General features: G+C 48.1%; 1 protein-coding gene across 1 annotated transcript in view; it reads right to left on the reverse strand.

The window, feature by feature from the left end:
- Nucleotides 1-6,911: 6,911 nt before the first annotated feature.
- Nucleotides 6,912-23,631, reverse strand: part of gnrh3 (gonadotropin-releasing hormone 3) — a 49,765-nt gene continuing 33,045 nt past the window's right edge. Inside the window, exons 2-3 of the mRNA XM_072477696.1 lie at nt 8,223-8,312; nt 6,912-7,179 (exon numbers count right to left, since the gene is read on the reverse strand). Coding sequence (XP_072333797.1) covers nt 7,108-7,179; nt 8,223-8,312 — 162 coding nt within the window. The 3' untranslated portion in view covers nt 6,912-7,107. The remainder of the gene's footprint in view (nt 7,180-8,222; nt 8,313-23,631) is intronic.

Here is a 23,631-nt window from a genome sequence, read left to right on the forward strand (position 1 = left end):
TACGGAAGATACACTACTAACAGGATGACAAAATTGTACGGCTACAAACAGGTTCCAAGACTATAGAAGGAGATCGGGACCCGAAAATTATGAAGACAGAAACCCAGTTAGAACCGACAATAGGATGATGAACCCCAGAAATGCACGGGGCATGATAAATCGATGTTTTCGATGTGACTCTCAATACCATTATGCTTTCAACTGTCCAACACGTTATAACAGAGTGTTTGAAGCGAAAAATGACATGGAAGAGTCAGAGGGGGAAAAAGATAGTGACCAGAAAGAAGGCATTGTCCTATTAACAAGCAGTTTTACGCCGGTAATGAGGGTATTGGTTGCAGATTCCTTCAGTTGTGCTGTATTGGACAGTGGCTGCACATCTATTGTGTGTGGAATTGACTGGTTAAAATGTTACCTGGACTCCTTGAATACTGAAAATCGTAACAAGGTTAAGGAATTTGAAAGTTCCACAAGTTTCAAGTTTGGGGACGATAATACTCTGAAATCGCTGAAAAGAGTGGTGAACCCTTGCAATATTGCCAAAGTGAATCATTTCATTAGCACGGATGTTGTATCAAAGATACATTTGCTTCTGAGCAGACCGTTGATGAAGAATGCACACATGAAACTGGATATGGAACAGGATAAGGTAACAGTACTTGGAAAGACGGCGGACTTACAATTTATACAGTCGGGACACTATTTTATTCCATTATTGACAAATAATATTTCAAGTACAGTTGTTAAGGATGTGTTAATGGCAGTTGAAAATGGGACTTTGGCTGATAAAAAGCTTGTGGTATTAAAACTGCATAGGCAATTTGTGCATCCGTCTCCTTGGAGGCTGAAAAATTTATTAAAGGATGCAGGGGTGAGGGATGAAGACGATACTAAGCTAATAGAAAAGGTTAATGATCGCTGTGGAGTTTGTAGACAGTACAGAAGGACACCAGCACGACCGATAGTAACCCTACCTTTGGCCAGGGATTTTAACGACATTGTGGCCATGGACCTTAAGATCTGGGATAAAGCCAATAATATATTTATTTTGCATTTTGTAGATTTAGCGACCAGATTTAGTCAATCAACGATAGTACGAAGTAAAGAAAAGAGAGTAATTCTGGATCAAATCGTGGAAAAATGGATAGGGACAGGAATGGGCCCACCGGCAAAATTCCTTACGGACAATAGGGGAGAATTTGCTAATGATGAGTTTAGGTATATGTGTGAAAACGTGAATATTCACAGTTCTGAATACGGCTGCAGAAAGCTCATTAATGGTGTGTGTGAAAGAAACCATGCGGTAATAGATGACATGCTCCGGAAAACATTGGCAGAGAGACCAAACTGCAAGCTAAATTCAGCTTTAGCATGGGTGGTAAATGCAAAGAATTCATTGCAGATGGTTGGGGGCTATAGGCCCTATCAATTAGTGTTTGGTAGAAATCCTAAAATTCCATCCATTTTGGATGACCAGCCTCCAGCTCGGGAAGGGACTACAATTAGCTCTGCCTTTGCTGAGCATTTAAATGCATTACATAGCAGTCAAAAAGCTTTTTTGGAAGCAGAAGTCTCTGAAAGAATTCGCAGAGCTTTGAGGCATAATGTACGGCCATCAAATAACGTTTTTCAGCAAGGAGACATAGTGTACTATAAGAGAGACAATTTTAATGAATGGAAAGGCCCAGGGAATATCATAGGCATAGATGGCAAAATAATTATTTTGCAACATGGCAATCAAACTGTTAGGGTACACTCATCAAGGATAATGGGTACAGATTACAAATTTTCAAATTTAGACAGAGCAGACAGACATGACGAGGAACCAGGGTCATCTGCTAAGTACGTGTGACAGAACTATGAGGACCAGTTAACTGATATAGACAGGGTTTCTGTCGAGGAACACAACACTTTTGATGATTTAGAACAGGACATTTTTCCGAAAGGACAACTGCCAAAAGCTGGTACAAAAGTGACATACGTGCCTGAAGGCTCTAGTCAATGGAAGGATGCAACTGTTATTTGTAGAGCAGGGAAGGCCACTGGAAAGTATAAACATTGGTTGAATTCGGGGAAGGAGTCAAGACAATGGATTGGGAACACGAAGTTCATAAATGGAGGGCACAGAAACGCAGTGCCAGTTCAGATCGTACATCGGATAGTGAACAGGTCCGCATGAAAAGGTCGAGAACTATTGAAAGGACATCCCACAGCAGAAGGGAAAGATCAAGCAGTAGCAGTACAGAACGAGATACCAGGCGGGAGAGGGGACGTAGTTTATCAAGGTCTCAGAACATGAGTAAGACTACAAATACTAATAGGAGTAGAAGCCCACATGCACATGAGATTTTGGTGGCTTCCAATAAGTTAGATGAAAAAGTTATCAAAGATGCCAAACAGCAAGAACTGCAAAATTGGAGTGAATTTGGGGTATACACAGAAGTACCGGATAGGGGACAAAGAGCTCTATCCCACAGATGGATTTGCACGGAAAAGGTTCTTCCGGATGGAATTTATAAGGCAAAGGCCAGGCTTGTGGCGAGGGGATTTGAAGAAAACTTAGACAATCAGGATTTAAGGGTAGAGTCACCTACGGTAGGAAAGGTTTTTTTAAAGATCTTCTTGGCTCTTTTAACCACAAAGGCATGAGAATGCAAATCTATAGATATAAAAGCTGCCTTTTTGCAGGGGCATCAGCTCCAGAGAGACATTTTTCTCCATCATTCTAAAGAGGCAGCTAACACAGAAGGGGTACTCTGGAAGTTGAATAAATGTGTGTATGGATTAAATGATGCATCTAGAGTCTGGTATTTTTCGGTAAGGTCAGTTTTGTTAAAGTTAGGCTGTTGCCAGTTGAAAGCAGATCCGGCAATGTTTTACTGGCACGAAAAAGGAAATCTTTCTGACATCTTTATGATGCATGTCGATGATTTTTTTGTGGGGTGGGTCTAGTGATTTCGAAGCTATTGTAATCTCTGGTTTGAAGAATGAATTCAGGGTTGGAAGTCAGGCTTCCGGTGCATTTAAATATATTGGACTGGAAATCGGACAGACTAAGTTAGGGGCAACTTTACGTCAGCAATCTTATTTGGAAAGCATCAGCCCAATAGCAATTAGCCGTGGCCGGGTTTCACAAAAAGATGCAATGGTTTCAAAGATGGAAAAAGAGCAACTGCGAAGTTTAATTGGCCAACTGAATTGGTTAAGTAGACAGACTAGACCGGACGTGAGTTTTGATGTCTTAGAGTTGAGTACAAAAATTAATGATCCCAAAGTGGAAGACATAATAAGAGGAAATAAAGTGTTGGTCAAACTAAAAATGCAGGAGTGTGTTTCGAAGTTCCCGGTTTTAGGTGACCTTAGGCATTTGAAACTCATAGTTTATAGTGATGCGTCCTCTGCAAATTTATGTGAGCTGAAAGCAGGACTAGGGGGCATAGCCTCAAAATAAGGGGAAGTAGATTTAGGACTGAGTTTAGGAGGAACTTCTTTACCCAAAGGGTTGTGAATCTATGGAATTCCTTGCCCAGTGAAGCAGTAGAGGCTCCTTCATTAAATGTTTTTAAGATAAAGATAGATAGTTTTTTGAAGAATAAGGGGATTAAGGGTTATGGTGTTCGGGCCAGAAAGTGGAGCTGAGTCCACAAAAGATCAGCCATGATCTCATTGAATGGTGGAGCAGGCTCGAGGGGCCAGATGGCCTACTCCTGCTCCTAGTTCTTATGTTCTTATGTGATGGGGTTTCAAGCGCGGAGGTTTTATAATTTTCCTTTTGGGGAACAATGGTAAATGTTGCCCTCTTGTGTGGGAAACAAAGAAAATAAGGAGAGTGGTCAAAAGCACTTTGGCTGCTGAGATGTTAAGCCTTGTACAGGCGGTGGATATGGCCTTTTATATATCTCAGATATTGACAGAAATTCTCTTTCAGATTTTGAAAGAGAAGAAGTGGGTGAAAAATCCTTTTGCGTTTGAGATCCAGGGTCAATTATTAACTTACAGCTGACTCCAAATGAAGAGACTGAACTTCTACACTTCACCTGTGACAGCACATTAAAAACACATCACAAGTCCATGAGGCTGTCAGCATTCTGGAGTAGCATCTCTGAGGAGTATCCAGTGCTGAGTAAAACAAGCATTTTGCTGCCCTTCACAAAGACCTACATGTGCAAGGTTGGAATTTCCATCCTCACAAAGATGAAGACAGCACAAAGGAACTGGCTGAATTCTGCACTTGATATGTGCATTTCCCTCTCCTCCTGTGAACCTGATTGGAGTGAGATCATCACATTAAAGATGACCTGAAATAGTGTGTCGGCCGGCATGGGTCACAATGGACGCTCGCCGTGGGTTTCGAAGGTCGGCCAGTTGGTAAAAGTGGGTCCCGGGGAAAAAAAGGTTGGATAAACACTGCTGCAGACCTCTATGACTCTAGACTTCAAAATTATGCTCCTTATACTCAAGCCAAAGCCATTAATATACATCAAACAGATCAGTGCTCCGAATACCGACCCCTGGTGGATACCACTGTCTATCCAACTCCATTCTGAAATCAACTGTCAGCACTATTCTGCTTTCCATCTCTAAGCCAATATTATATCCATGATGCCATGCACTTTAATTTTGCCAATGAGTCTCAAGTATAATAGCAACCACACCACCCTCAATATCCCCAGTTACTTCAGCCAAGAACTCAATCAATGCAGCCATCCCATGATTTTCCTTTGACAAGTCTATGTTGACTTACTAAACCATACTTTTTCCAAATGCCATTTAATTTTACCCAGGTTTGCAATCTCCCCGCCATCAACATTAGGCTGTCTGTTGTGTAATTGTCAGATGTATCCATCATCACTTATTAAAACAGGAGTACACGGGCGGGATCTACCCACCACGTTGCACCCGAATAGCAGCGACAGATAGATTTTGGGAGATTCCACTTCTGGGATCTGCCTGTCTCGCCACACCTCACGAGACATCGCAAAGTGAATCCAGCCCATTGTGGGCCGAGTTATTTTCTGGCAAACCTGCTGATTAGAATGAGACAGCTAATCTCACTCTAATCTGCATTCACGAGGTCTAACCAAGGCGAGGGATCTAACTCCCTTTCCTTGGAGACCTTAGGTGAGCACCCGGAGGAAATTCAGTGTTGGTTCCCACAAAAGGGTACCAGATGGAACGGCACTCTTAGGGGTCTCCTAGGGGATCAGGGGCCCCCAGGTGCATGCCTCCTGAGCAGGGTGCCACCCTGGCACTGCTGGTTCCACCTGGGCACCATGGCAGTGCCAGCCTGTCACCTTGGCAGTGCTACCAATAAACATTTTTAAAGTGGGTTTCCTCCGGGTGCTCCAGTTTCCTCCCACAGTCCAAACATGTGCAGGTTAGGTGGATTTGATTAAGGGGTTACTGGGATATCCCTTAGGTGCTACTTACAGGCTTCTGGCTGCTCACACTGCTGGCTGCTCACTGTGTCCTGTAAATATTCAGAGAGCCTCTGATCATGTGGGAGCCCACCCAGCCACCCCTCTGGACACCCTCAAACCCCAGCGGTATCATCGCGGGGATGGGCATGGCCAAGCTCAATCAGTGGCTCACCAGGTGTTGGCACTCCTCAGAAGCACTGCTCCAATGCAGAGGAAGCAGGGAATTACAGAGCTCACCCCAAACTAAGGACACCTGCACAGTGGCCTTTGGAACCATCTCTGGTCCACTGCTCCTCTCAGGACAGAAGCCTCACAAGTGACCTCCACCCCTCAAGATCACGAGCTGTCTCCTCTTGGTGAGCCTCTCAGCATTGACTGCCTCTGCTAATTATTCCCAGGCGCTATTCAGAAAGGTGGGCTTGAGTCTGCGGCCCCCGGGGAAGAGGGTGTCCCTCGTCTCCTTATTGGTATTGAGCAGTGGGTCCACCTCGGACTCCCAAAATCGGGGGCATGCCTTCTCTGAACCATTTTTGTGTCTGCAATGAGTGTGTGGTGAGTGAACCGTTTAAAAACAGCCCCAGCTGCCAGGATGTTTTGCACTAATTCCGCCCCAGGGGTTGCACCGCCCGCTGGGTCGAGAATTGCTTGCAATTTGTGCCAGCAGAGTTTGGTGGATTGGCCATGCTAAATTGCCCTTAGTGACCAAAAAGGTTATGTGAGGTTGCTGGGTTACGGGGATGGGGTGGAGGTGTGAGTTTGGGTGGGGTGCACTTTCCAGGGGCCGGTGCAGACTCGATGGGCCGAATGACCTCCTTCGGCATTGTAATTTCTATGATTCTATAGCTTCACAGAAATAAGAAAAGACGTTAAAGCCAACTGGGTCAGTTTATTTTAAATAAATGGTTACATGTTATTTTTAGGGATACTGTATTTCAGAGTTTTTTTGCTGCGTTGACAATGGTGGGGAGAAAGGCTTTGGATGATTGGTGAATAAAAATAGAAAATAGCCAATTAGAAAGGAGGAAGAAGAAAATTGATTGAGAACCCAATACAGATGACTGAGTTGTCAGGTTAATAGTTACCATGTAGATAGCATGTTCTACATTCACATCTGACAATTTTATTATATAATTATGTTGTTATTTTGGAGGGATTTAAATTCAGTTTTCAGTGAAATGGCTTCTATTGAGTTAACGCTAATGATTTAACGTAGTTTGCTGTACAACATGAGCAATTGATGCACCATGACTGGAAGTTTATCAAGCCCTTACTTTCATTTGATTTCCAGGGCACTTTTGAGCAAAGTATTTTATAAGAAGTTAATTATTCAAAGCATTTGTTCTTGTGGTAGACTGTTAGATGGTCAATTCATATGGCGATATGCCTTGTTCTTAAATACATGGACAAAGGCTTGATGATCCTTACAAGAATGTTTGTCTGTAGAAAAAATTAAAGATGTATCCACTTATCAAAAATGAAAAGGAAACACCCTTTCAGGCAATGGAAACAATCTAATATTTATCTGTATTCCTTATACTGGTGATACATGCTTAGCTACTTCAAAGTATCTGATGTAGTTGGTCCGACGTACCAATACATTTCACTTAAATCTTAATGTCAAAATATTGAACAAATCTTCTCCACAACAAAGTATGTTTTAAAATAAATAGGCAATTGTGATAAATTGTCAGTCAGTATTTTGCTGCAAGTTTGATTGGAGCTTCCTCTTTTCCTGAAATTTCCTATCGCTGATGTCTGGCTGGAACACAACCAAAATTGGGACAATTATTAATAAAAACAATTCAATTAATGTGAAGAAAATATAAATGGCACAACAAAAACAGTGCCACATCTTTCATTCCATATTACCTTTATTAGTTGATATTGTTAAGAAGGTAATTCCTACAGTGGCAACACCAAGAGGTGAATTATCATGAGCGGTGGGTTGTGATTGCTCAGTAGCGAATAGAAAACCCAGAAGACATCACCAACAGATTTCCTGCCCAGAAGCCAACCTGATTGACAGCCTTGGTTTCTAGTTAGGCAAAATGCAGTCCACAGGTCCAATGGGAAACAAAACAGTAAAAGCTGGGAAATAAAGAGTGCTGTTCCAAACTGGTCTTGTATGCCTTTAAATAGAATACCAGTTCGAACCATAGTTCTTATTTCCCAGATTTTATTCCCATTGGGGCATAGTATTACAGCCTGCAGGTGTGTGGGAACCTGGTGTTGGGTTGGCAAGTGGTTCATTCCCATGGCGGAGAGCTTGGAGATCAGAGGATGGGGAGACCTCTAGGACAAAATTGTAAGTCTGAGGCCTGATTGAAGGTAGCCAAGTGAAAATTAACGCCTTGGTTTAGTTGTTGGGTTTCGCGAGGCCTGGGAATCTTGGCCAATCAGAGTTAAATTTCAAATGGGGAGTAAAAATGAGACATGCAACATCATTATAATATTTAATGTGCCCACTCTTCTCTTGGGGATGGGTTGACAGCCTGAGAATTACCTGTTAAGATTATTCCCACAATTCATTCCACTCCCCTTAAAACCTGGAGTGAGTGGTTTGGATTTGGGATTCAAACTTTTACGACTACAGCTCTCCACCTGACCCAAACATGCCCATTTCTGAGAGAATTCAAATTTTCCCGAAGTGCCTATGTTTCTTTCAGGATCATCGTGCAAGTTTGATTGAAGCTTCCTCTTTTCCTGAAATTTCCTATCGCTGATGTCTGGCTGGAACACAACCAAAATTGGGATAATTATTAATAAAAACAATTCAATTAATGTGAAGTGAATGATACTTACTATATAGGCTTGAGGGCTATTCATCTTCTGGTATAAATATTGATATTTGGGTATCTCAAAATCAGTTATGATGTCTTCATCATTTACCATCTGAAATGAAAAAGATTAATTTTACAAATTACCAAATTATCATTTTGAGGGTTTGAATTGTTTAAAATCCTCCAGTTAAAAAATGCATCTCTACAGGTGAAGTTGCGGAGGACGATCAGAGTCTGTGGAAATGAACCCATCAAGGTTTTCTTGCTTTCAGGAGAAAGGGGCAGGGAAAATACAGCTTGAGCTTCTGGATTAGTGACATTATCACTAAACCACCATCTCCCCATTGACGGATAAAACATACATATATATGATACTCTTCCGACTCTCGTCTGTCGTCATTGATGGTACATCAATTTAATCAGCTAAAATTTTAAGATGGATCCATCACTCAAGCCTGATCGCCTGGAGCAGGACCCCCAAACAGCCGATGCCACTGCCACGTTTGAACACTGGCTAAGCTGCTTTGAATCTTACATTGATTCCACCGCCGCCGCCGTCGCTGAGACCCACAAGCTGCGAGTCCTCAACTCCTTGGTAAGCCCTCAAGTTTTCCTTCTTAACTTCCGGTTGCGGTGATGCAGAGCTAAGCCGCAAGTTTCGGCAGCTCCCGCGACAACGGACTTTCGGGCTCTCTAGAGGAGCCCCAACAGAACTTTTGTTGAATTGATCCCGTGTGGGAAGGTGCAGTAAGGTCACCCCTTACGATATGTGGCCGAGATCAGCGGTGGAGCGACGAAAAAAGAGGCTCTGGAGCAGCGGCAACATAGAGGTGGAAAAAGCAAGATGGCGGAGGGCGGAGAGCGAGCAGCATGGGGGCCTGACCAGCAGGAGTTCCTTAAGCGCTGTGTGGAGGAGCTGAAAAAGAAGGTGCTGGCACCAATGCTGTTGGCAATCGAGGGGCTGAAGGAGACCCAGAAGACCCAGGCGGTGTAGCTTCATGAGGTGAAAGACAAAATGAATGACAACGAGGACGAGATCCTGGCCTGGTGGTAAAAGTGGAGGCGCACGAGGCGGTGCACAGGAGGTGGGCCGAGAAAATTGAGGTCCTGGAGAACAGGTCGAGGAGGAAGAACCTCCGGATTCTGGGTCTTCCCGAAGGAGTGGAGGGAGCTGATGCCGGGGAGTATGTGAGTACGATGCTCCATGCGCTGATGGGAGCGGAGGCCTCGCCGACCCCCCTGGAGCTGGAAGGTGCTCACTGGGTCCTGGGGAGGAGACCCAAGGCTGATGAGCCGCCAAGGGCGATAGTGGCAAGGTTCCATCGCTTCGCGGACAAAGAAAGTGTGCTGAGATGGGCCAAGAAGGTGCGGAGCAGTAGATGGGGGAACGCGGTGATCCGAGTATACCAGGATTGGAGTTGGCAAAGAGTTGGCAAAGAGGAGAGCTGGCTTCAACTGGGCCAAGGCAGTGCTGCATAAAAAAAGTCAGGTTCGGCATGCTGCAGCCTGCGCGACTGTGGGTCACTTATCAGGACCAACACCATTATTTTGAAATGCCAGAAGAGGCTTGGACCTTTATTCAGACGGAAAAACTGGACTCGAACTGAGGGGATGTGGTTGTGGGGGGAGATGTTGGTTGTATATGGGGTTGTAAATATGGGTAAAGAATATTTCATGGGTGGGATAATGGATGGGGATGTGGGTAGAGTTCCGGTTAAAATTCCTAAAATGTCTTTTTTTCTTTTCTGTAGACGAGATGATGATGATGGGGAATGTGTGCTGGAGGGGGGTGAGACTCGGGGATGAGGGAACTGGGATAATGGCTGCAACAGGAGCTGCGCCACAGGCGGCGAGGCTGGTTCAGGAAAGCGCGGGCTTTTTCCCGCGTCAAAAGGGGGGGGATGGAGGAAGGTCAGGAGGAGGAGAGGACTCCCACACGGGGGAGATCAACGGGAAGGCGGGGGAAGCCGGGGTCAGCAGAAATCAGCTGACTCACGCAGTTTTTTTGCTGCGTTGACAATGATGGGGAGAAAGGCTTTGGATGATTGTCCGAGGGGGAACTGAAAATGGAAGAGGTGGTCGGGGCGGGGTTTCCCCGCCTGGGTGACTGGAGGGTGCGGGAGGTGCGGGCACGGGACTGGCCTAAGATAGGAGATGGCTAGTTGGCGGGGGAGGGGGGGGGGGTAACCCCCCAATCCGGCTGACCACGTGGAATGTGAGAGGCCTAAATGGGCCGGTTAAGATAGCCCGAGTGTCCGTGCACCTAAAGGGACTGAAGGCAGACGTGGTCATGCTTCAGGAGACATATCTGAAGGTGGCAGATCAGGTCAGGTTAAGGAAGGGAGGAAGGGATGGATGGGACAGGTGTTCCATTCGGGGCTGGACGCGAAGAATAGAGGGGTGGCAATACTGGTGGGAAAGCAGGTGTCGTTTGAGGCCAAGAACATAGTAGCGGACAAGGGAGGCCGATACGTGATGGTGAGTGGTAGGTTGCAGGGGACGGAGGTGGTACTGGTGAATGCATATGCCCCGAACTGGGATGATGCTGGATTCATGAAACGGATGTTGGTGGCGTATTCCGGACCTGAGGTAGGGAGCTTGATAATGGGTGGGGATTTTAACATGGTTCTGGACCCAGCATTAGATCTTTCCAGATCTAGGACGGGGAAGAGGCCGGCTGCGGCCAAGGTGCTTAGGGGGTTTATGGATCAGATGGGGGAGTAGATCTGTGGAGATTTGCCAGGCCTTTGGCCAGAGAATTTTCTTATTTCTACCATGTACATAAGGCCTACTCCCGGATAGATTTTTTTGTTCTGGGCAGGGCATTGATCCCGAAAGTGGAGGGAACGGAGTATTCGGCCATATCCATTTCAGATCACGCCCCGCACTGGGTGGAGCTGGAGCTGGGGGAGGAGAGGGACCAACGCCTGTTGTGGAGGTTGGATGTGGGAATGCTGGCAGATGAGGAAGTGTGCGGGAGGGTGCGGGGGTGTATTGAAAGGTATCTGGAGGCCAACGACAACGGGAGGTGCAGGTGGGAGTGGTATGGGAGGCGCTGAAGGCGGTGGTCAGGGGAGAGTTAATCTCCATCAGGGCTCACAGGGTGAAGAGAGAAGACAGGGAAAGGGAGAGGTTAGTGGGGGAGATTTTAAGGGTGGACAGGAGCTATGCAGAGGCTCCTGATGAGGGACTACTCAGGGAGAGACAAAGTCTCCAGACGGAGTTTGACCTGTTGACCACAGGGAAGGCAGAGGCACAGTGGAGGAAGGCACAGGGGACGATATATGAATATGGGGAGAAGGCGAGCTGGATGCTGGCACACCAGCTCCGTAAGAGGATGGCAGCGAGGGAAATAGGCGGAATCAAAGATGGCAGGGGAACCACGGTGCGGAGTGCAGGGAAAGTGAATGAGGCTTTTAAGGCCTTTTACAAGGAACTGTATAGGTCCCAGCCCCCAGGGGGAAAAGAGGGGATGCGGCGATTCTTGGACCAATTGAGGTTCCCAAGGGTGGAGGTGCAGGAGGTGGTTGGTTTGGGGGTGCCAATTGGGGTGGAGGAGCTGGTTAAAGAACTGGGGAGCATGCAGGCAGGGAAGGCCCCGGGGCCGGATGAGTTCCCGGTGGAGTTCTACAGGAAGTATATAGACCTGTTAGCCCCGTTGCTGGTAAGGACCTTCAATGAGGCAAGGGAGTGGGGGGACCCTGCCCCCGACAATGTCGGAGGCGACGATCTCTTTGATCTTGAAGGGGGATAAGGACCCACTGCAATGTGGGTCGTAAACACCGATCTCACTCCTTAATGTAGATGCTAAGTTGCTGGCAAAAATATTGGCCATGAGGATTGAGGACCCGGGGGTGATTCACAAGGACCAGACGGGATTTGTTAAGGGTAGGCAGTTAAATACTAATGTGCGAAGGCTCCTAAATGTGATAATGATGCCATTGGTGGAGGGAGAAGCGGAGATAGTAACAGCCATGGACGCGGAGAAGGCCTTTGATCGGGTAAAGTGAGAGTATCTCTGGGAAGTGTTGAGGAGGTTTGGGTTTGGGGGAGGGTTTATTAGTAGTTGGGTTAAGCTCCTGTATAAAGCCCCGGTGGCGAGTGTGGTCACGAACCAACGGAGGTCGGAGTATTTCCGGCTGCACGAGGGACGAGGCAGGGGTGCCCCCTGTCTTGTCTGCTGTTTGCATTAGCAATTGAACCTTTGGCCATGGCGTTAAGGAAGTCGGGGAAATGGAAGGGGGTGGTTCGAGGGGGAGAGGAACATCGAGTGTCGCTGTACGCAGACGACCTGTTGCTGTATGTGACGGATCCAGTGGAGGGGATGGTTGAGGTAATGCAGATCCTACAGGAGTTTGGAGACTTTTCGGGCTATAAGCTCAATGTGGGAAAGAGTGAGCTCTTCGTGATCCATCCGGGAGACCACCCGAGGGATAGACGACCTACCGTTGAGGAGGGCGGAAAGGAGCTTTCGATACTTGGGGATTCAGGTTGCTAGGAGCTGGGGGGCACTGCACAAACTTAATTTGACGCAGTTGGTGGAACAGATGGAGGAGGATTTTAAAAGGTGGGACATGTTGCCACTCTCGTTGGCGGGTAGGGTACAGTCGGTTAAAATGGTGGTCCTCCCGCGATTTCTTTTTGTATTCCAATGCCTCCCAATTGTGATTACTAAGGCCTTTTTTAAGAGGGTAAGCAGGAGCATTACGGGATTTGTGTGGGCGAGCAAGACCCCCCCCCGGGTAAGGAGGAGGTTCTTGGAGCGTAGCAGAGATAGAGGAGGGTTGGCGTTGCCGAATTTGGGTGGTTATTATTGGGCAGCCAACGTGGCAATGATCCGTAAGTGGGTGATGGAGGGAGAGGGGGCGGTGTGGAAGAGGTTGGAGATGGCGTCCTGCAAAGGAACGAGCCTGGGGGCGCTGGTGACGGCACCGCTGCCGCTCTCGCCGACAAGGTACACCACAAGCCCGGTGGTGGCGGCAATGCTAAAGGTCTGGGGGCAGTGGAGACGGCACAGGGGTGCGACGAGAGCTTCGGGGTGGTCCCCGATCAGAGACACCCATCGGTTTGTCCCAGGAAGGATGGACGGGGGATTTCAGAGCTGGCATCGGGTAGGGATTAGAAGAATGGGGGACCTGTTCATTGACGGGATGTTTGCGAGTTTAGGGGTGCTGGAGGAGAAGTTTGGACTACCCCCGGGAAACGCTTTCAGGTACATGCAAGTGAGGGCGTTTGTGAGGCGGCCGGTGAGGGAATTTCCACTACTCCCGGCACAGGGGATTCAAGATAGGGTGATTTCGGGCGTATGGGTCGGAGAGGGCAAGGTGTCGGTGATATACCAGGAGATGAAAGAAGAGGGGGAGGCTTTGGTAGAGGAGCTGAAGGGTAAATGGGAGGAGGAGTTGGAGGAGGAGATTGAAGAGGGGCTATGGGCTGATGCCCTAAGTAGGGTCAATTCCTCTTCCTCGTGTGCCAGGCTTAGCCTGATACAATTTAAGGTGGTTCATAGAGTGCATATGAAGGGGCGACGCTGAGTAGGTTCTTTGGGGTGGAGGACAAATGTGGGAGGTGCTCAGGAAGTCCGGCGAACCATGTCCATATGTTTTGGTCATTCCCGGCACTGGAGGGGTTCTGGAGGGGAGTTGCGGGAACAGTATCTAAGGTGGTGAAAGTCCGGGTCAAACCAAGCTGGGGGCTAGCACTATTTGGAGTAGTGGACAAGCCGGGATTGCAGGAGGCGAAAGAGGCCGGCATTCTGGCCTTTGCGTTCCTCGTAGCCCGGCGAAGGATCTTGCTAATGTGGAAGGAGGCGAAGCCCCCCCAGCGTGGAGGCCTGGATAAATGATATGGCTGGGTTTATCAAGTTGGAAAGGATAAAGTTTGACTTGAGAGGTTCAGCGCAGGGGTTCTACAGGCGGTGGCAACCGTTCCTAGACCATCTCGCGGAGCGTTAGATGAAGGTCGGACAGCAGCAACAGCAACCCGGGTGGGGTGGGGGGGAGGGATGGACTTCGTTCGAGGGAGGGGGAGGGGAGGGAGGGGGGGGAAGGGGGGTTCCGCTGGGGGGCATTTGAGCAAGAAAACACATGAATGATCCGGAAACTGACACGGACGGGAAGATTCCTATGTACAAAGTTCTGTATCTTATTGACTTGCCATGTTCATGTCTTGCCACGTGAGTTCTTTGTTACGGGGGGGGGGGGGGGGGGGGGGGGGGCGTTGTTTGTAAGGTGGAAAATATTGTTGTTGAAAAATTCTTAATAAAAACATATTTTTAAAAAAAGGTTTTCCTTCTTATCAGAGACGCTACCTCATTCGAGGATGTGATAACGCTGTTGAAGGGGCAGTGTGTTAAAGTCAACGAGGTGTACGCTAGGCATCTCCTTGCCACGAGGCGACAGCGCCCCGGAGAATCGCAAGCTGAATTTCTGCGCGCCTTGTGGGTACTCGACCGGAACTGCAGTTGTAAGGTGGTATCGGCTGTCAAGCACATTGAATTGCTGATCCGGGACACCTATGTCGCAGGCATAAAATCTAATTACATCCGCCAGCGCCTACTAGAAGGGGGTACACTCGACCTCCAAGACACAGTACAACTCCTGGACTCGTTGGAAGTGGCTTTCCATAACATGGATGCCTACAGCTCCAACCACGCGGCACCCTCGTGGACGTCGTGGGCGCCACCATCACCCGACCCAGGGGTGCCGCAAGCCTGTGCCGCACAGTGACCCGCCAACTCCGGAGGCCCGAAATGTTACTTCTGTGGCCAGGGTAAGCACCCCAGACAACGCTGCCCAGCGAGGAGCGTGATCTGCAACGGGTGCGGAAAGAAGGGCCACTTCTCTAAAGTCTGCCAAGCCCGACCTGTTTCTAAACCCAGCAGCACTGAGTGTAGCCCATGGGGACTGCCCCCATCTTCCAAGTCATCCGCCACGTGCGGCCCGTGTGGGCCGCCATCTTGGCCGCCATCTTCGACGCCACCTGCCACGTGCGACCCATGGAGGCCGCCATCTTGGAATCATCCCACTGCCTCCCTGAACCCCTGCTCACCAGATCATACGCTGGCCTCCGCTACCCTCGATCAGCCCACACACCTTCTGAAGCTCGCCTCCATCATCCTCGACCAATCTCGACCTCATCAGCTCACTAAATCCATGATGGCTGTCCGGATCAACGGCCACGAGACAACCTGCCTCTTCGACTCCGGGAGCATGGAGAGTTTCATTCACCCAGATACGGTACGGCGCTGCTCCCTCCCAATTTTACCCGCGACCCAGATAATGTCCCTGGCTTCCGAATCCCATTCCGTGGAAGTCCGTGGGTACTGTGTCGTAATTCTTACAGTACGGGGCGTTGAGTACAAAAATTTCAAACTCTACGTCCTCCCCCAACTCTGCGCTGCCCTACTACTAGGTCTAGATTTCCAATGCCACCTCAAAAGTCTTACCTTGGAGTTCGATGGACCCCTGCCCCCTCTCACCGTCTGTAGCCTCTCGACCCTTAAGGTCGCCCGACCCCCGCTCTTTGCTAACCTCACCCCGGACTGTAAGCCCGTCGCCACTAGGAGCAGACGATACAGTGCTCGGGACAAGGCCTTTATCAGGTCGGAGGTCCAGCGACTCCTGCGGGAAGGGATCATAGAGGCCAGTACTAGCCCCTGGAGAGCCCAAGTGGAGGTCGTCAAAACTGGAGAGAAGCACCGGATGGTCATCGACTACAGTCAGACGATCAACCAGTACACGCAGCTCAATGCGTACCTTCTCCCCCGCATTTCTGACATGGTCAATCAGCTTGCGCAGCAGCGAGTCTTCTCCACTATTGACTTGAAGTCCGCGTACACCAGCTCCCTATTCGCCCAGAGGACTGCCAATACACTGCCTTCGAGGCAGATGGCCGCCTCTACCACTTCCTCAGGGTCCCCTTCGGCGTCACCAATGGAGTCTCGGCCTTCCAACGGGAGATGGACCGAATAGTTGACCAGTACGGGCTGCGGGCCACGTTCCCGTATCTGGATAATGTCACCATCTGCGGCCATGACCAGCAGGACCATAAGACATAGGAGTGGAAGTAAGGCCATTCGGCCCATCGAGTCCACTCCACCATTCAATCATGGCTGATTTCAACATCATTTACCCGCGCTCTCTCCATAACCCTTAATTCCTCGAGAAATCAAGAATTTATCAACTTCTGTCTTAAAGACACTCAACGTCCTGGCCTCCATCGCCCTCTGCGACAATGAATCCCACAGACCCACCACTCTCTGGCTGAAGAAATTTCTCCTCATCTCTGTTCTAAAGTGACTCCCTTTTATTCTAGGGCTGTGCCCCCGGGTCCTAGTCTCCCCTGCTAATGGAAACAACTTCCCTACATCCACCCTATCTAAGCTATTCATTATCTTGTAAGTTTCTATTAGATCTCCCCTCAACCTCCTAAACGCCAATGAATATAATCCCAGGATCCTCAGACGTTCATCGTATGTTAGGCCTACCATTCCTGGGATCATCCGTGTGAATCTCCGCTGGACCCACTCCAGTGCCAGTATGTCCTTCCTGAGGTGTGGGGCCCAAAATTGCTCACAGTATTCTAAATGGGGCCTAACTGGTGCTTTCTAAAGCTTCAGAAGTACATCCCTGCTTTTATATTCCAAGCCCCTTGAGATAAATGACAACATTGCATTTGCTTTCTTAATTGCGGACTCAACCTGCAAGTTTACCTTTAGAGAATCCTGGAATAGGACTCCCAAGTCCCTTTGCACTTCAGCATTATGAATTTTGTCACCGTTTAGATGTCTACTTTTGCCTCCCGTTTGTTTTTAATGTATTTAAAGAAACTTTTACTATCATTCCTAATGTTACTGGCTAGCCTACCTTCATACTTGATCCTCTCTTTCCTTATTTCTCTCTTTGTTATCCTCTGTTTGTTTTTGTAGCCTTCCCAATCTTCTGACTTCCCACTACTCTTTGCCACATTATAGGCTTTCTCTTTTGCTTTGATGCATTCCCTAACTTCCATTGTCAGCCATGGCTGCCTAATCCCCCCTCTGTTAACCTTTCTTTTCTTTGGGATGAACCTCTGTACTGTGTCCTCAATTACTCCCAGAAACTCCTGCCATTGCTGTTCTACTGTCTTTCCCACTAGGCTCTGCTCCCAGTTGATTTTCGTCAGTTCCTCCCTCAAAGAACAAAGAACAAAGAAATGTACAGCACAGGAACAGGCCCTTCGGCCCTCCAAGCCCGTGCCGACCATACTGCCCGACTAAACTACAATCTTCTACACTTCCTGGGTCCGTATCCTTCTATTCCCATCCTATTCATATATTTGTCAAGATGCCCCTTAAATGTCCCTATCGTCCCTGCTTCCACTACCTCCTCCGGTAGTGAGTTCCAGGCACCCACTACCCTCTGCGTAAAAAACTTGCCTCGTACATCTACTCTAAACTTTGCCCCTCTCACCTTAAACCTATGCCCCCTAGTAATTGACCCCTCTACCCTGGGGAAAAGCCTCTGACTATCCACTCTGTCTATGCCCCTCATAATTTTGTATACCTCTATCAGGTCGCCCCTCAACCTCCTTCGTTCCAGTGAGAACAAACCGAGTTTATTCAATCGCTCCTCATAGCTTATGCCCTCCATACCAGGCAACATTCTGGTAAATCTCTTCTGCACCCTCTCTAAAGCCTCCACATCCTTCTGGTAGTGTGGCGACCAGAATTGAACACTATACTCCAAGTGTGGCCTAACTAAGGTTCTATACAGCTGCAGCATGACTTGCCAATTCTTATACTCAATGCCCCGGCCAATGAAGGCAAGCATGCCGTATGCCTTCTTGACTACCTTCTCCACCTGTGTTGCCCCTTTCAATGACCTGTGGACCTGTACTCCTAGATCTCTTTGACTTTCAATACTCTTGAGGGTTCTACCATTCACTGTATATTCCCTACCTGCATTAGCCCTTCCAAAATGCATTACCTCACATTTGTCCGGATTAAACTCCATCTGCCATCTCTCCGCCCAAGTCTCCAGACAATCTAAATCCTGTTGTATCCTCAGACAGTCCTCATCGCTATCCGCAATTCCACCAACCTTTGTGTCGTCTGCAAACTTACTAATCAGACCAGTTACATTTTCCTCCAAATCATTTATATATACTACAAAGAGCAAAGGTCCCAGCACTGATCCCTGTGGAACACCACTGGTCACAGCCCTCCAATGAGAAAAGCATCCCTCCATTGCTACCCTCTGCCTTCTATGGCCTAGCCAGTTCTGTATCCACCTTGCCAGTTCACCCCTGATCCCGTGTGACTTCACCTTTTGTACTAGTCTACCATGAGGGACCTTGTCAAAGGCCTTACTGAAGTCCATATAGACAACATCTACTGCCCTACCTGCATCAATCATCTTAGTGACCTCCTCGAAAAACTCTATCAAGTTAGTGAGACACGACCTTCCCTTCACAAAACCGTGCTGCCTCTCACTAATACGTCCATTTGCTTCCAAATGGGAGTAGATCCTGTCTCGAAGAATTCTCTCCAGTAATTTCCCTACCACTGAAGTAAGGCTCACCGGCCTGTAGTTCCCGGGATTATCCTTGCTACCCTTCTTAAACAGAGGAACAACATTGGCTATTCTCCAGTCCTCCGGGACATCCCCTGAAGACAGCGAGGATCCAAAGATTTCTGTCAAGGCCTCAGCAATTTCCTCTCCAGCCTCCTTCAGTATTCTGGGGTAGATCCCATCCGGCCCTGGGGACTTATCTACCTTAATATTTTTTAAGACACCCAACACCTCGTCTTTTTGGATCACAATGTGACCCAGGCTATCTACACCCCCTTCTCCAGACTCAACATCTACCAATTCCTTCTCTTTGGTGAATACTGATGCAAAGTATTCATTTAGTACCTCGCCCATTTCCTCTGGCTCCACACATAGATTCCCTTGCCTATCCTTCAGTGGGCCAACCCTTTCCCTGGCTACCCTCTTGCTTTTTATGTACGTGTAAAAAGCCTTGGGATTTTCCTTAACCCTATTTGCCAATGACTTTTCATGACCCCTTCTAGCCCTCCTGACTCCTTGCTTAAGTTCCTTCCTACTTTCCTTATATGCCACACAGGCTTCGTCTGTTCCCAGCCTTTTAGCCCTGACAAATGCCTCCTTTTTCTTTTTGACGAGGCCTACAATATCACTCGTCATCCAAGGTTCCCGAAAATTGCCGTATTTATCTTTCTTCCTCACAGGAACATGCCTGTCCTGTATTCCTTTCAACTGACACTTGAAAGCCTCCCACATGTCAGACGTTGATTTGCCCTCAAACATCCGCCCCCAATCTATGTTCTTCAGTTCCCGCCTAATATTGTTATAATTAGCCTTCCCCCAATTTAGCACATTCATCCTCGGACCACTCTTATCCTTGTCCACCAGTACTTTAAAACTTACTGAATTGTGGTCACTGTTACCGAAATGCTCCCCTACTGAAACATCTACCACCTGGCCGGGCTCATTCCCCAATACCAGGTGCAGTACCGCCCCTTCCCTAGTTGGACTGTTTACATATTGTTTTAAGAAGCCCTCCTGGATGCTCCTTACAAACTCCGCCCCGTCTAAGCCCCTGGCACTAAGTGAGTCCCAGTCAATATTGGGGAAGTTGAAGTCTCCCATCACCACAACCCTGTTGTTTTTACTCTTTTCCAAAATCTGTCTACCTATCTGCTCCTCCATCTCCCGCTGGCTGTTGGGAGGCCTGTAGTATACCCCCAACATTGTGACTGCACCCTTCTTATTCCTGATTTCTACCCATATAGCCTCACTGCCCTCGGAGGTGTCCTCTCGCAGTATAGCTGTGATATTCTCCCGAACAAGTAGCGCAACTCCGCCTCCCCTTTTACATCCCCCTCTATCCCGCCTGAAACATCTAAATCCTGGAACGTTTAGCTGCCAATCCTGCCCTTCCCTCAACCAGGTCTCTGTAATGGCAACAACATCATAGTTCCAAGTAGTAATCCAAGCTCTAAGTTCATCTGCCTTACCCGTAATGCTCCTTGCATTAAAACATATGCACTTCAGGCCACCAGACCCGCTGTGTTCAGCAACTTCTCCCCGTCTGCTCTGCCTCAGAGCCACACTGTCCCTATTCCCTAGTTCTCCCTCAATGCTCTCACCTTCTGACCTATTGCTCCCGTGCCCACCCCCCTGCCATACTAGTTTAAACCCTCCCGTGTGACACTAGCAAACCTCGCGGCCAGGATATTTATGCCTCTCCAGTTTAGATGCAACCCGTCCATCTTATACAGGTCACACCTGCCCCGGAAGAGCTCCCAGTGGTCCAGATAACGGAAACCCTCCCTCCTACACCAGCTGTTTAGCCACGTGTTTGTCTGCTCTATCTTCCTATTTCTAGCCTCACTGGCACGTGGCACAGGGAGTAATCCCGAGATTACAACCCTCGAGGTCCTGTCTTTTAACTTTCTGCCTAGCTCCCTGAACTCCTGCTGCAGGACCTCATGCCCCTTCCTGCCTATGTCGTTAGTACCAATATGTACAACGACCTCTGCCTGTTTGCCCTCCCCCTTCAGGATTCCCTCTACCCGTTCGGAGACATCCTGGACCCTGGCACCAGGGAGGCAACATACCATCCTGGAGTCTCTTTCACGTCCACAGAAGCGCCTATCTGTGCCCCTGACTATAGAGTCCCCTATTACTATTACTCTTCTGCGCTTTGACCCTCCCTTCTGAACATCAGAGCCAGCCGTGGTGCCACTGCTCTGGCTGCTGCTGTTTTCCCCTGATAGGCTATCCCCCCCGACAGTATCCAAAGGGGTATATCTGTTCGAGAGGGGGACAACCACAGGGGATTCCTGCACTGACTGCCTGCCCTTTCTGGTGGTCACCCATTTCTCTGCCTGCACCTTGGGTGTGACCACATTTACATAACTGCGATCTATGACGCTTTCCGCCACCTGCATGCTCCTAAGTGCATCCAATTGCTGCTCCAACCGAACCATGCGGTCTGTGAGGAGCTGCAGTTGGGTGCACTTTCTGCAGATGAAGCCATCCGGGACGCTGGAAGCCTCCCGGACCTGCCACATCTCACAGTCAGAGCACAGCACCCCTCTAACTGACATTGCGTCAATTAATTAAAATTAAAATTTGTCTTTTTTTTTTAAATACTTTTTTTTTAAATTGCAAAGTTACTGTCAACTATCTGTTTCCTAGCACTAGATTTCTAATAGAAATGCGATAGCTAACTATAATATTCTCCGATCTCTGGCTTAGATATCCTCTAAATTATAATTAAGTTATTATGTTTAATTAGTTCCCAAATACTCAAATTTTTTTTTTTTTTTAATTTAGGTTAGAATCCCAACCAGCCACTCAGGTCACAGCTTTTCTGTGATGTCACTTCAGTTTCCCCCCGACACACACAATTTGAAAAAAGGTATAAAAGTAAAAATAAGTAAAAATCACTTACTTACCTTCTGAGTGTCTGAAATGTTCTCAGGTTCTCTCGCTGACAGAGACTGCTCCTCCACCTCCGAACCTTGACCTGCACAATGCTAATAATATAATAATAATATAATATGGCACTTACCTTACACCAATGAGTCTTATTATTAGGTTAGAGGAGGAGGGCGGGTGGGAGACACTACACGTGTAGTGTCTCGGGTTTCCTCTCCACCAGAATTTATTGGTTGGCGGGGGGGACTTGCCAGAGGTCGAACTTCCGTTTCCCGCCTTATATAAAAACAAATAAAACAGAAAAGAAGAACAGACACGGGACCAGGTAAGGCTTTTTAAATACACTACTCACCTCCCAGAAGGCCCCTGCGCACCGCTGCCGCCGAAATCCAAAGGGCTGCTCCTGTAAAGGTAAGTGGTTTTAAAGTCGCTACTCACCTCCAAGAAGGCCCCTGCGCACCGCTGCCGCCGAAATCCAAAGGGCTGCTCCTGTAAAGGTAAGAGCTTTTAAACTCACTACTCACCTCCCAGAAGGCCCCTGCGCACCGCTGCCGCCAAAATCCAAAGGGCTGCTCCTGTAAAGGTAAGTGGTTTTAAAGTCGCTACTCACCTCCAAGAAGGCCCCTGCGCACCGCTGCCGCCGAAATCCAAAGGGCTGCTCCTGTAAAGGTAAGAGCTTTTAAACTCACTACTCACCTCCCAGAGGCCCCTGCGCACCGCTGCCGCCGAAATCCAAAGGGCTGCTCCTGTAAAGGTAAGTGGTTTTAAAGTCGCTACTCACCTCCAAGAAGGCCCCTGCGCACCGCTGCCACCGAAATCCAAAGGGCTGCTCCTGTAAAGGTAAGAGCTTTTAAACTCACTACTCACCTCCCAGAAGGCCCCTGCGCACCGCTGCCGCCGAAATCCAAAGGGCTGCTCCTGTAAAGGTAAGTGGTTTTAAAGTCGCTACTCACCTCCAAGAAGGCCCCTGCGCACCGCTGCCGCCGAAATCCAAATCTCATGCCCCTGTAGTTCCCTTTATTTTACTGTAACACCTTTACATCTGATGCTACCTTCTTTCTTTCAAATTGCAGACTGAATTCTACCATATTGTGATCACTGCCTCCTAAGTGTTCCCTTACTTTAAGATCTTTTATCAAGTCTGGCTCATTACATAACACTAAGTCCAGAATGGCCTGTTCCCTCGTGGGCTCCATCACAAGCTGTTCCAAAAAGCCCTCCTGTAATCATTCAATGAATTCCCTTTCTTTGGGTCCACTGGCAACATTATTTACCCAGTCCACCTGCATATTGAAGTCCCCCATGATCACTGTGACCTTGCCTTTCTGACATGCCCTTTCTATTTCGTGGTGCATTATGTGCCCCTGGTCCTGACCACTGTTAGGAAGCCTGTACATAACTCCCATTGTGTTTTTTTTTCCTTTGTGGTTCCTCAACTCTACCCACACAGACTCCACATCATCTGACCCTATGTCCTTTAGTGCTATTGATTTAATTTCATTCCTAATTAACAAGGCAACCCCGCCCCCTCTGCCCACCTCTCTGTCTTTTCGATAGGTTGTGAATCCCTGGATGTTTAAATGCCAGTCCTGAACCCCCTACAACCACGTCTCTGTGATGCATATCACACCATACCTGCCAGTCACAATCTGGGCCACAAGCTCATCTACCTTGTTCCGTACACTGCGCGCATTTAAATATAGCACCTTTAATTCTCTATTGACCGTCCCTTTTTGTTTTCTTAGTGTGGTGGACCTTGGTTTACTGAGCCTTTCCATACACTGTGTCATATTTTGTGAGATGGGGACTATCATAACCTCTCCTGAGTTCTGTCTTTTCGTGCTGTTTTGTATTCCGAAGCAGCTACGCTTCCCACTGATTACTTCACCTCTTGGTTCCCTGACTTTTCCTTCTCCCCCAATCTCTAGTTTAAAGTCCTATTGACCACCCTATTTACTCTTTTCGGCAGAACACTGGTCC

The sequence above is a fragment of the Scyliorhinus torazame genome, chromosome 16, assembly GCF_047496885.1.
Source record: "Scyliorhinus torazame isolate Kashiwa2021f chromosome 16, sScyTor2.1, whole genome shotgun sequence".
Classification (NCBI taxonomy): domain Eukaryota; kingdom Metazoa; phylum Chordata; class Chondrichthyes; order Carcharhiniformes; family Scyliorhinidae; genus Scyliorhinus; species Scyliorhinus torazame.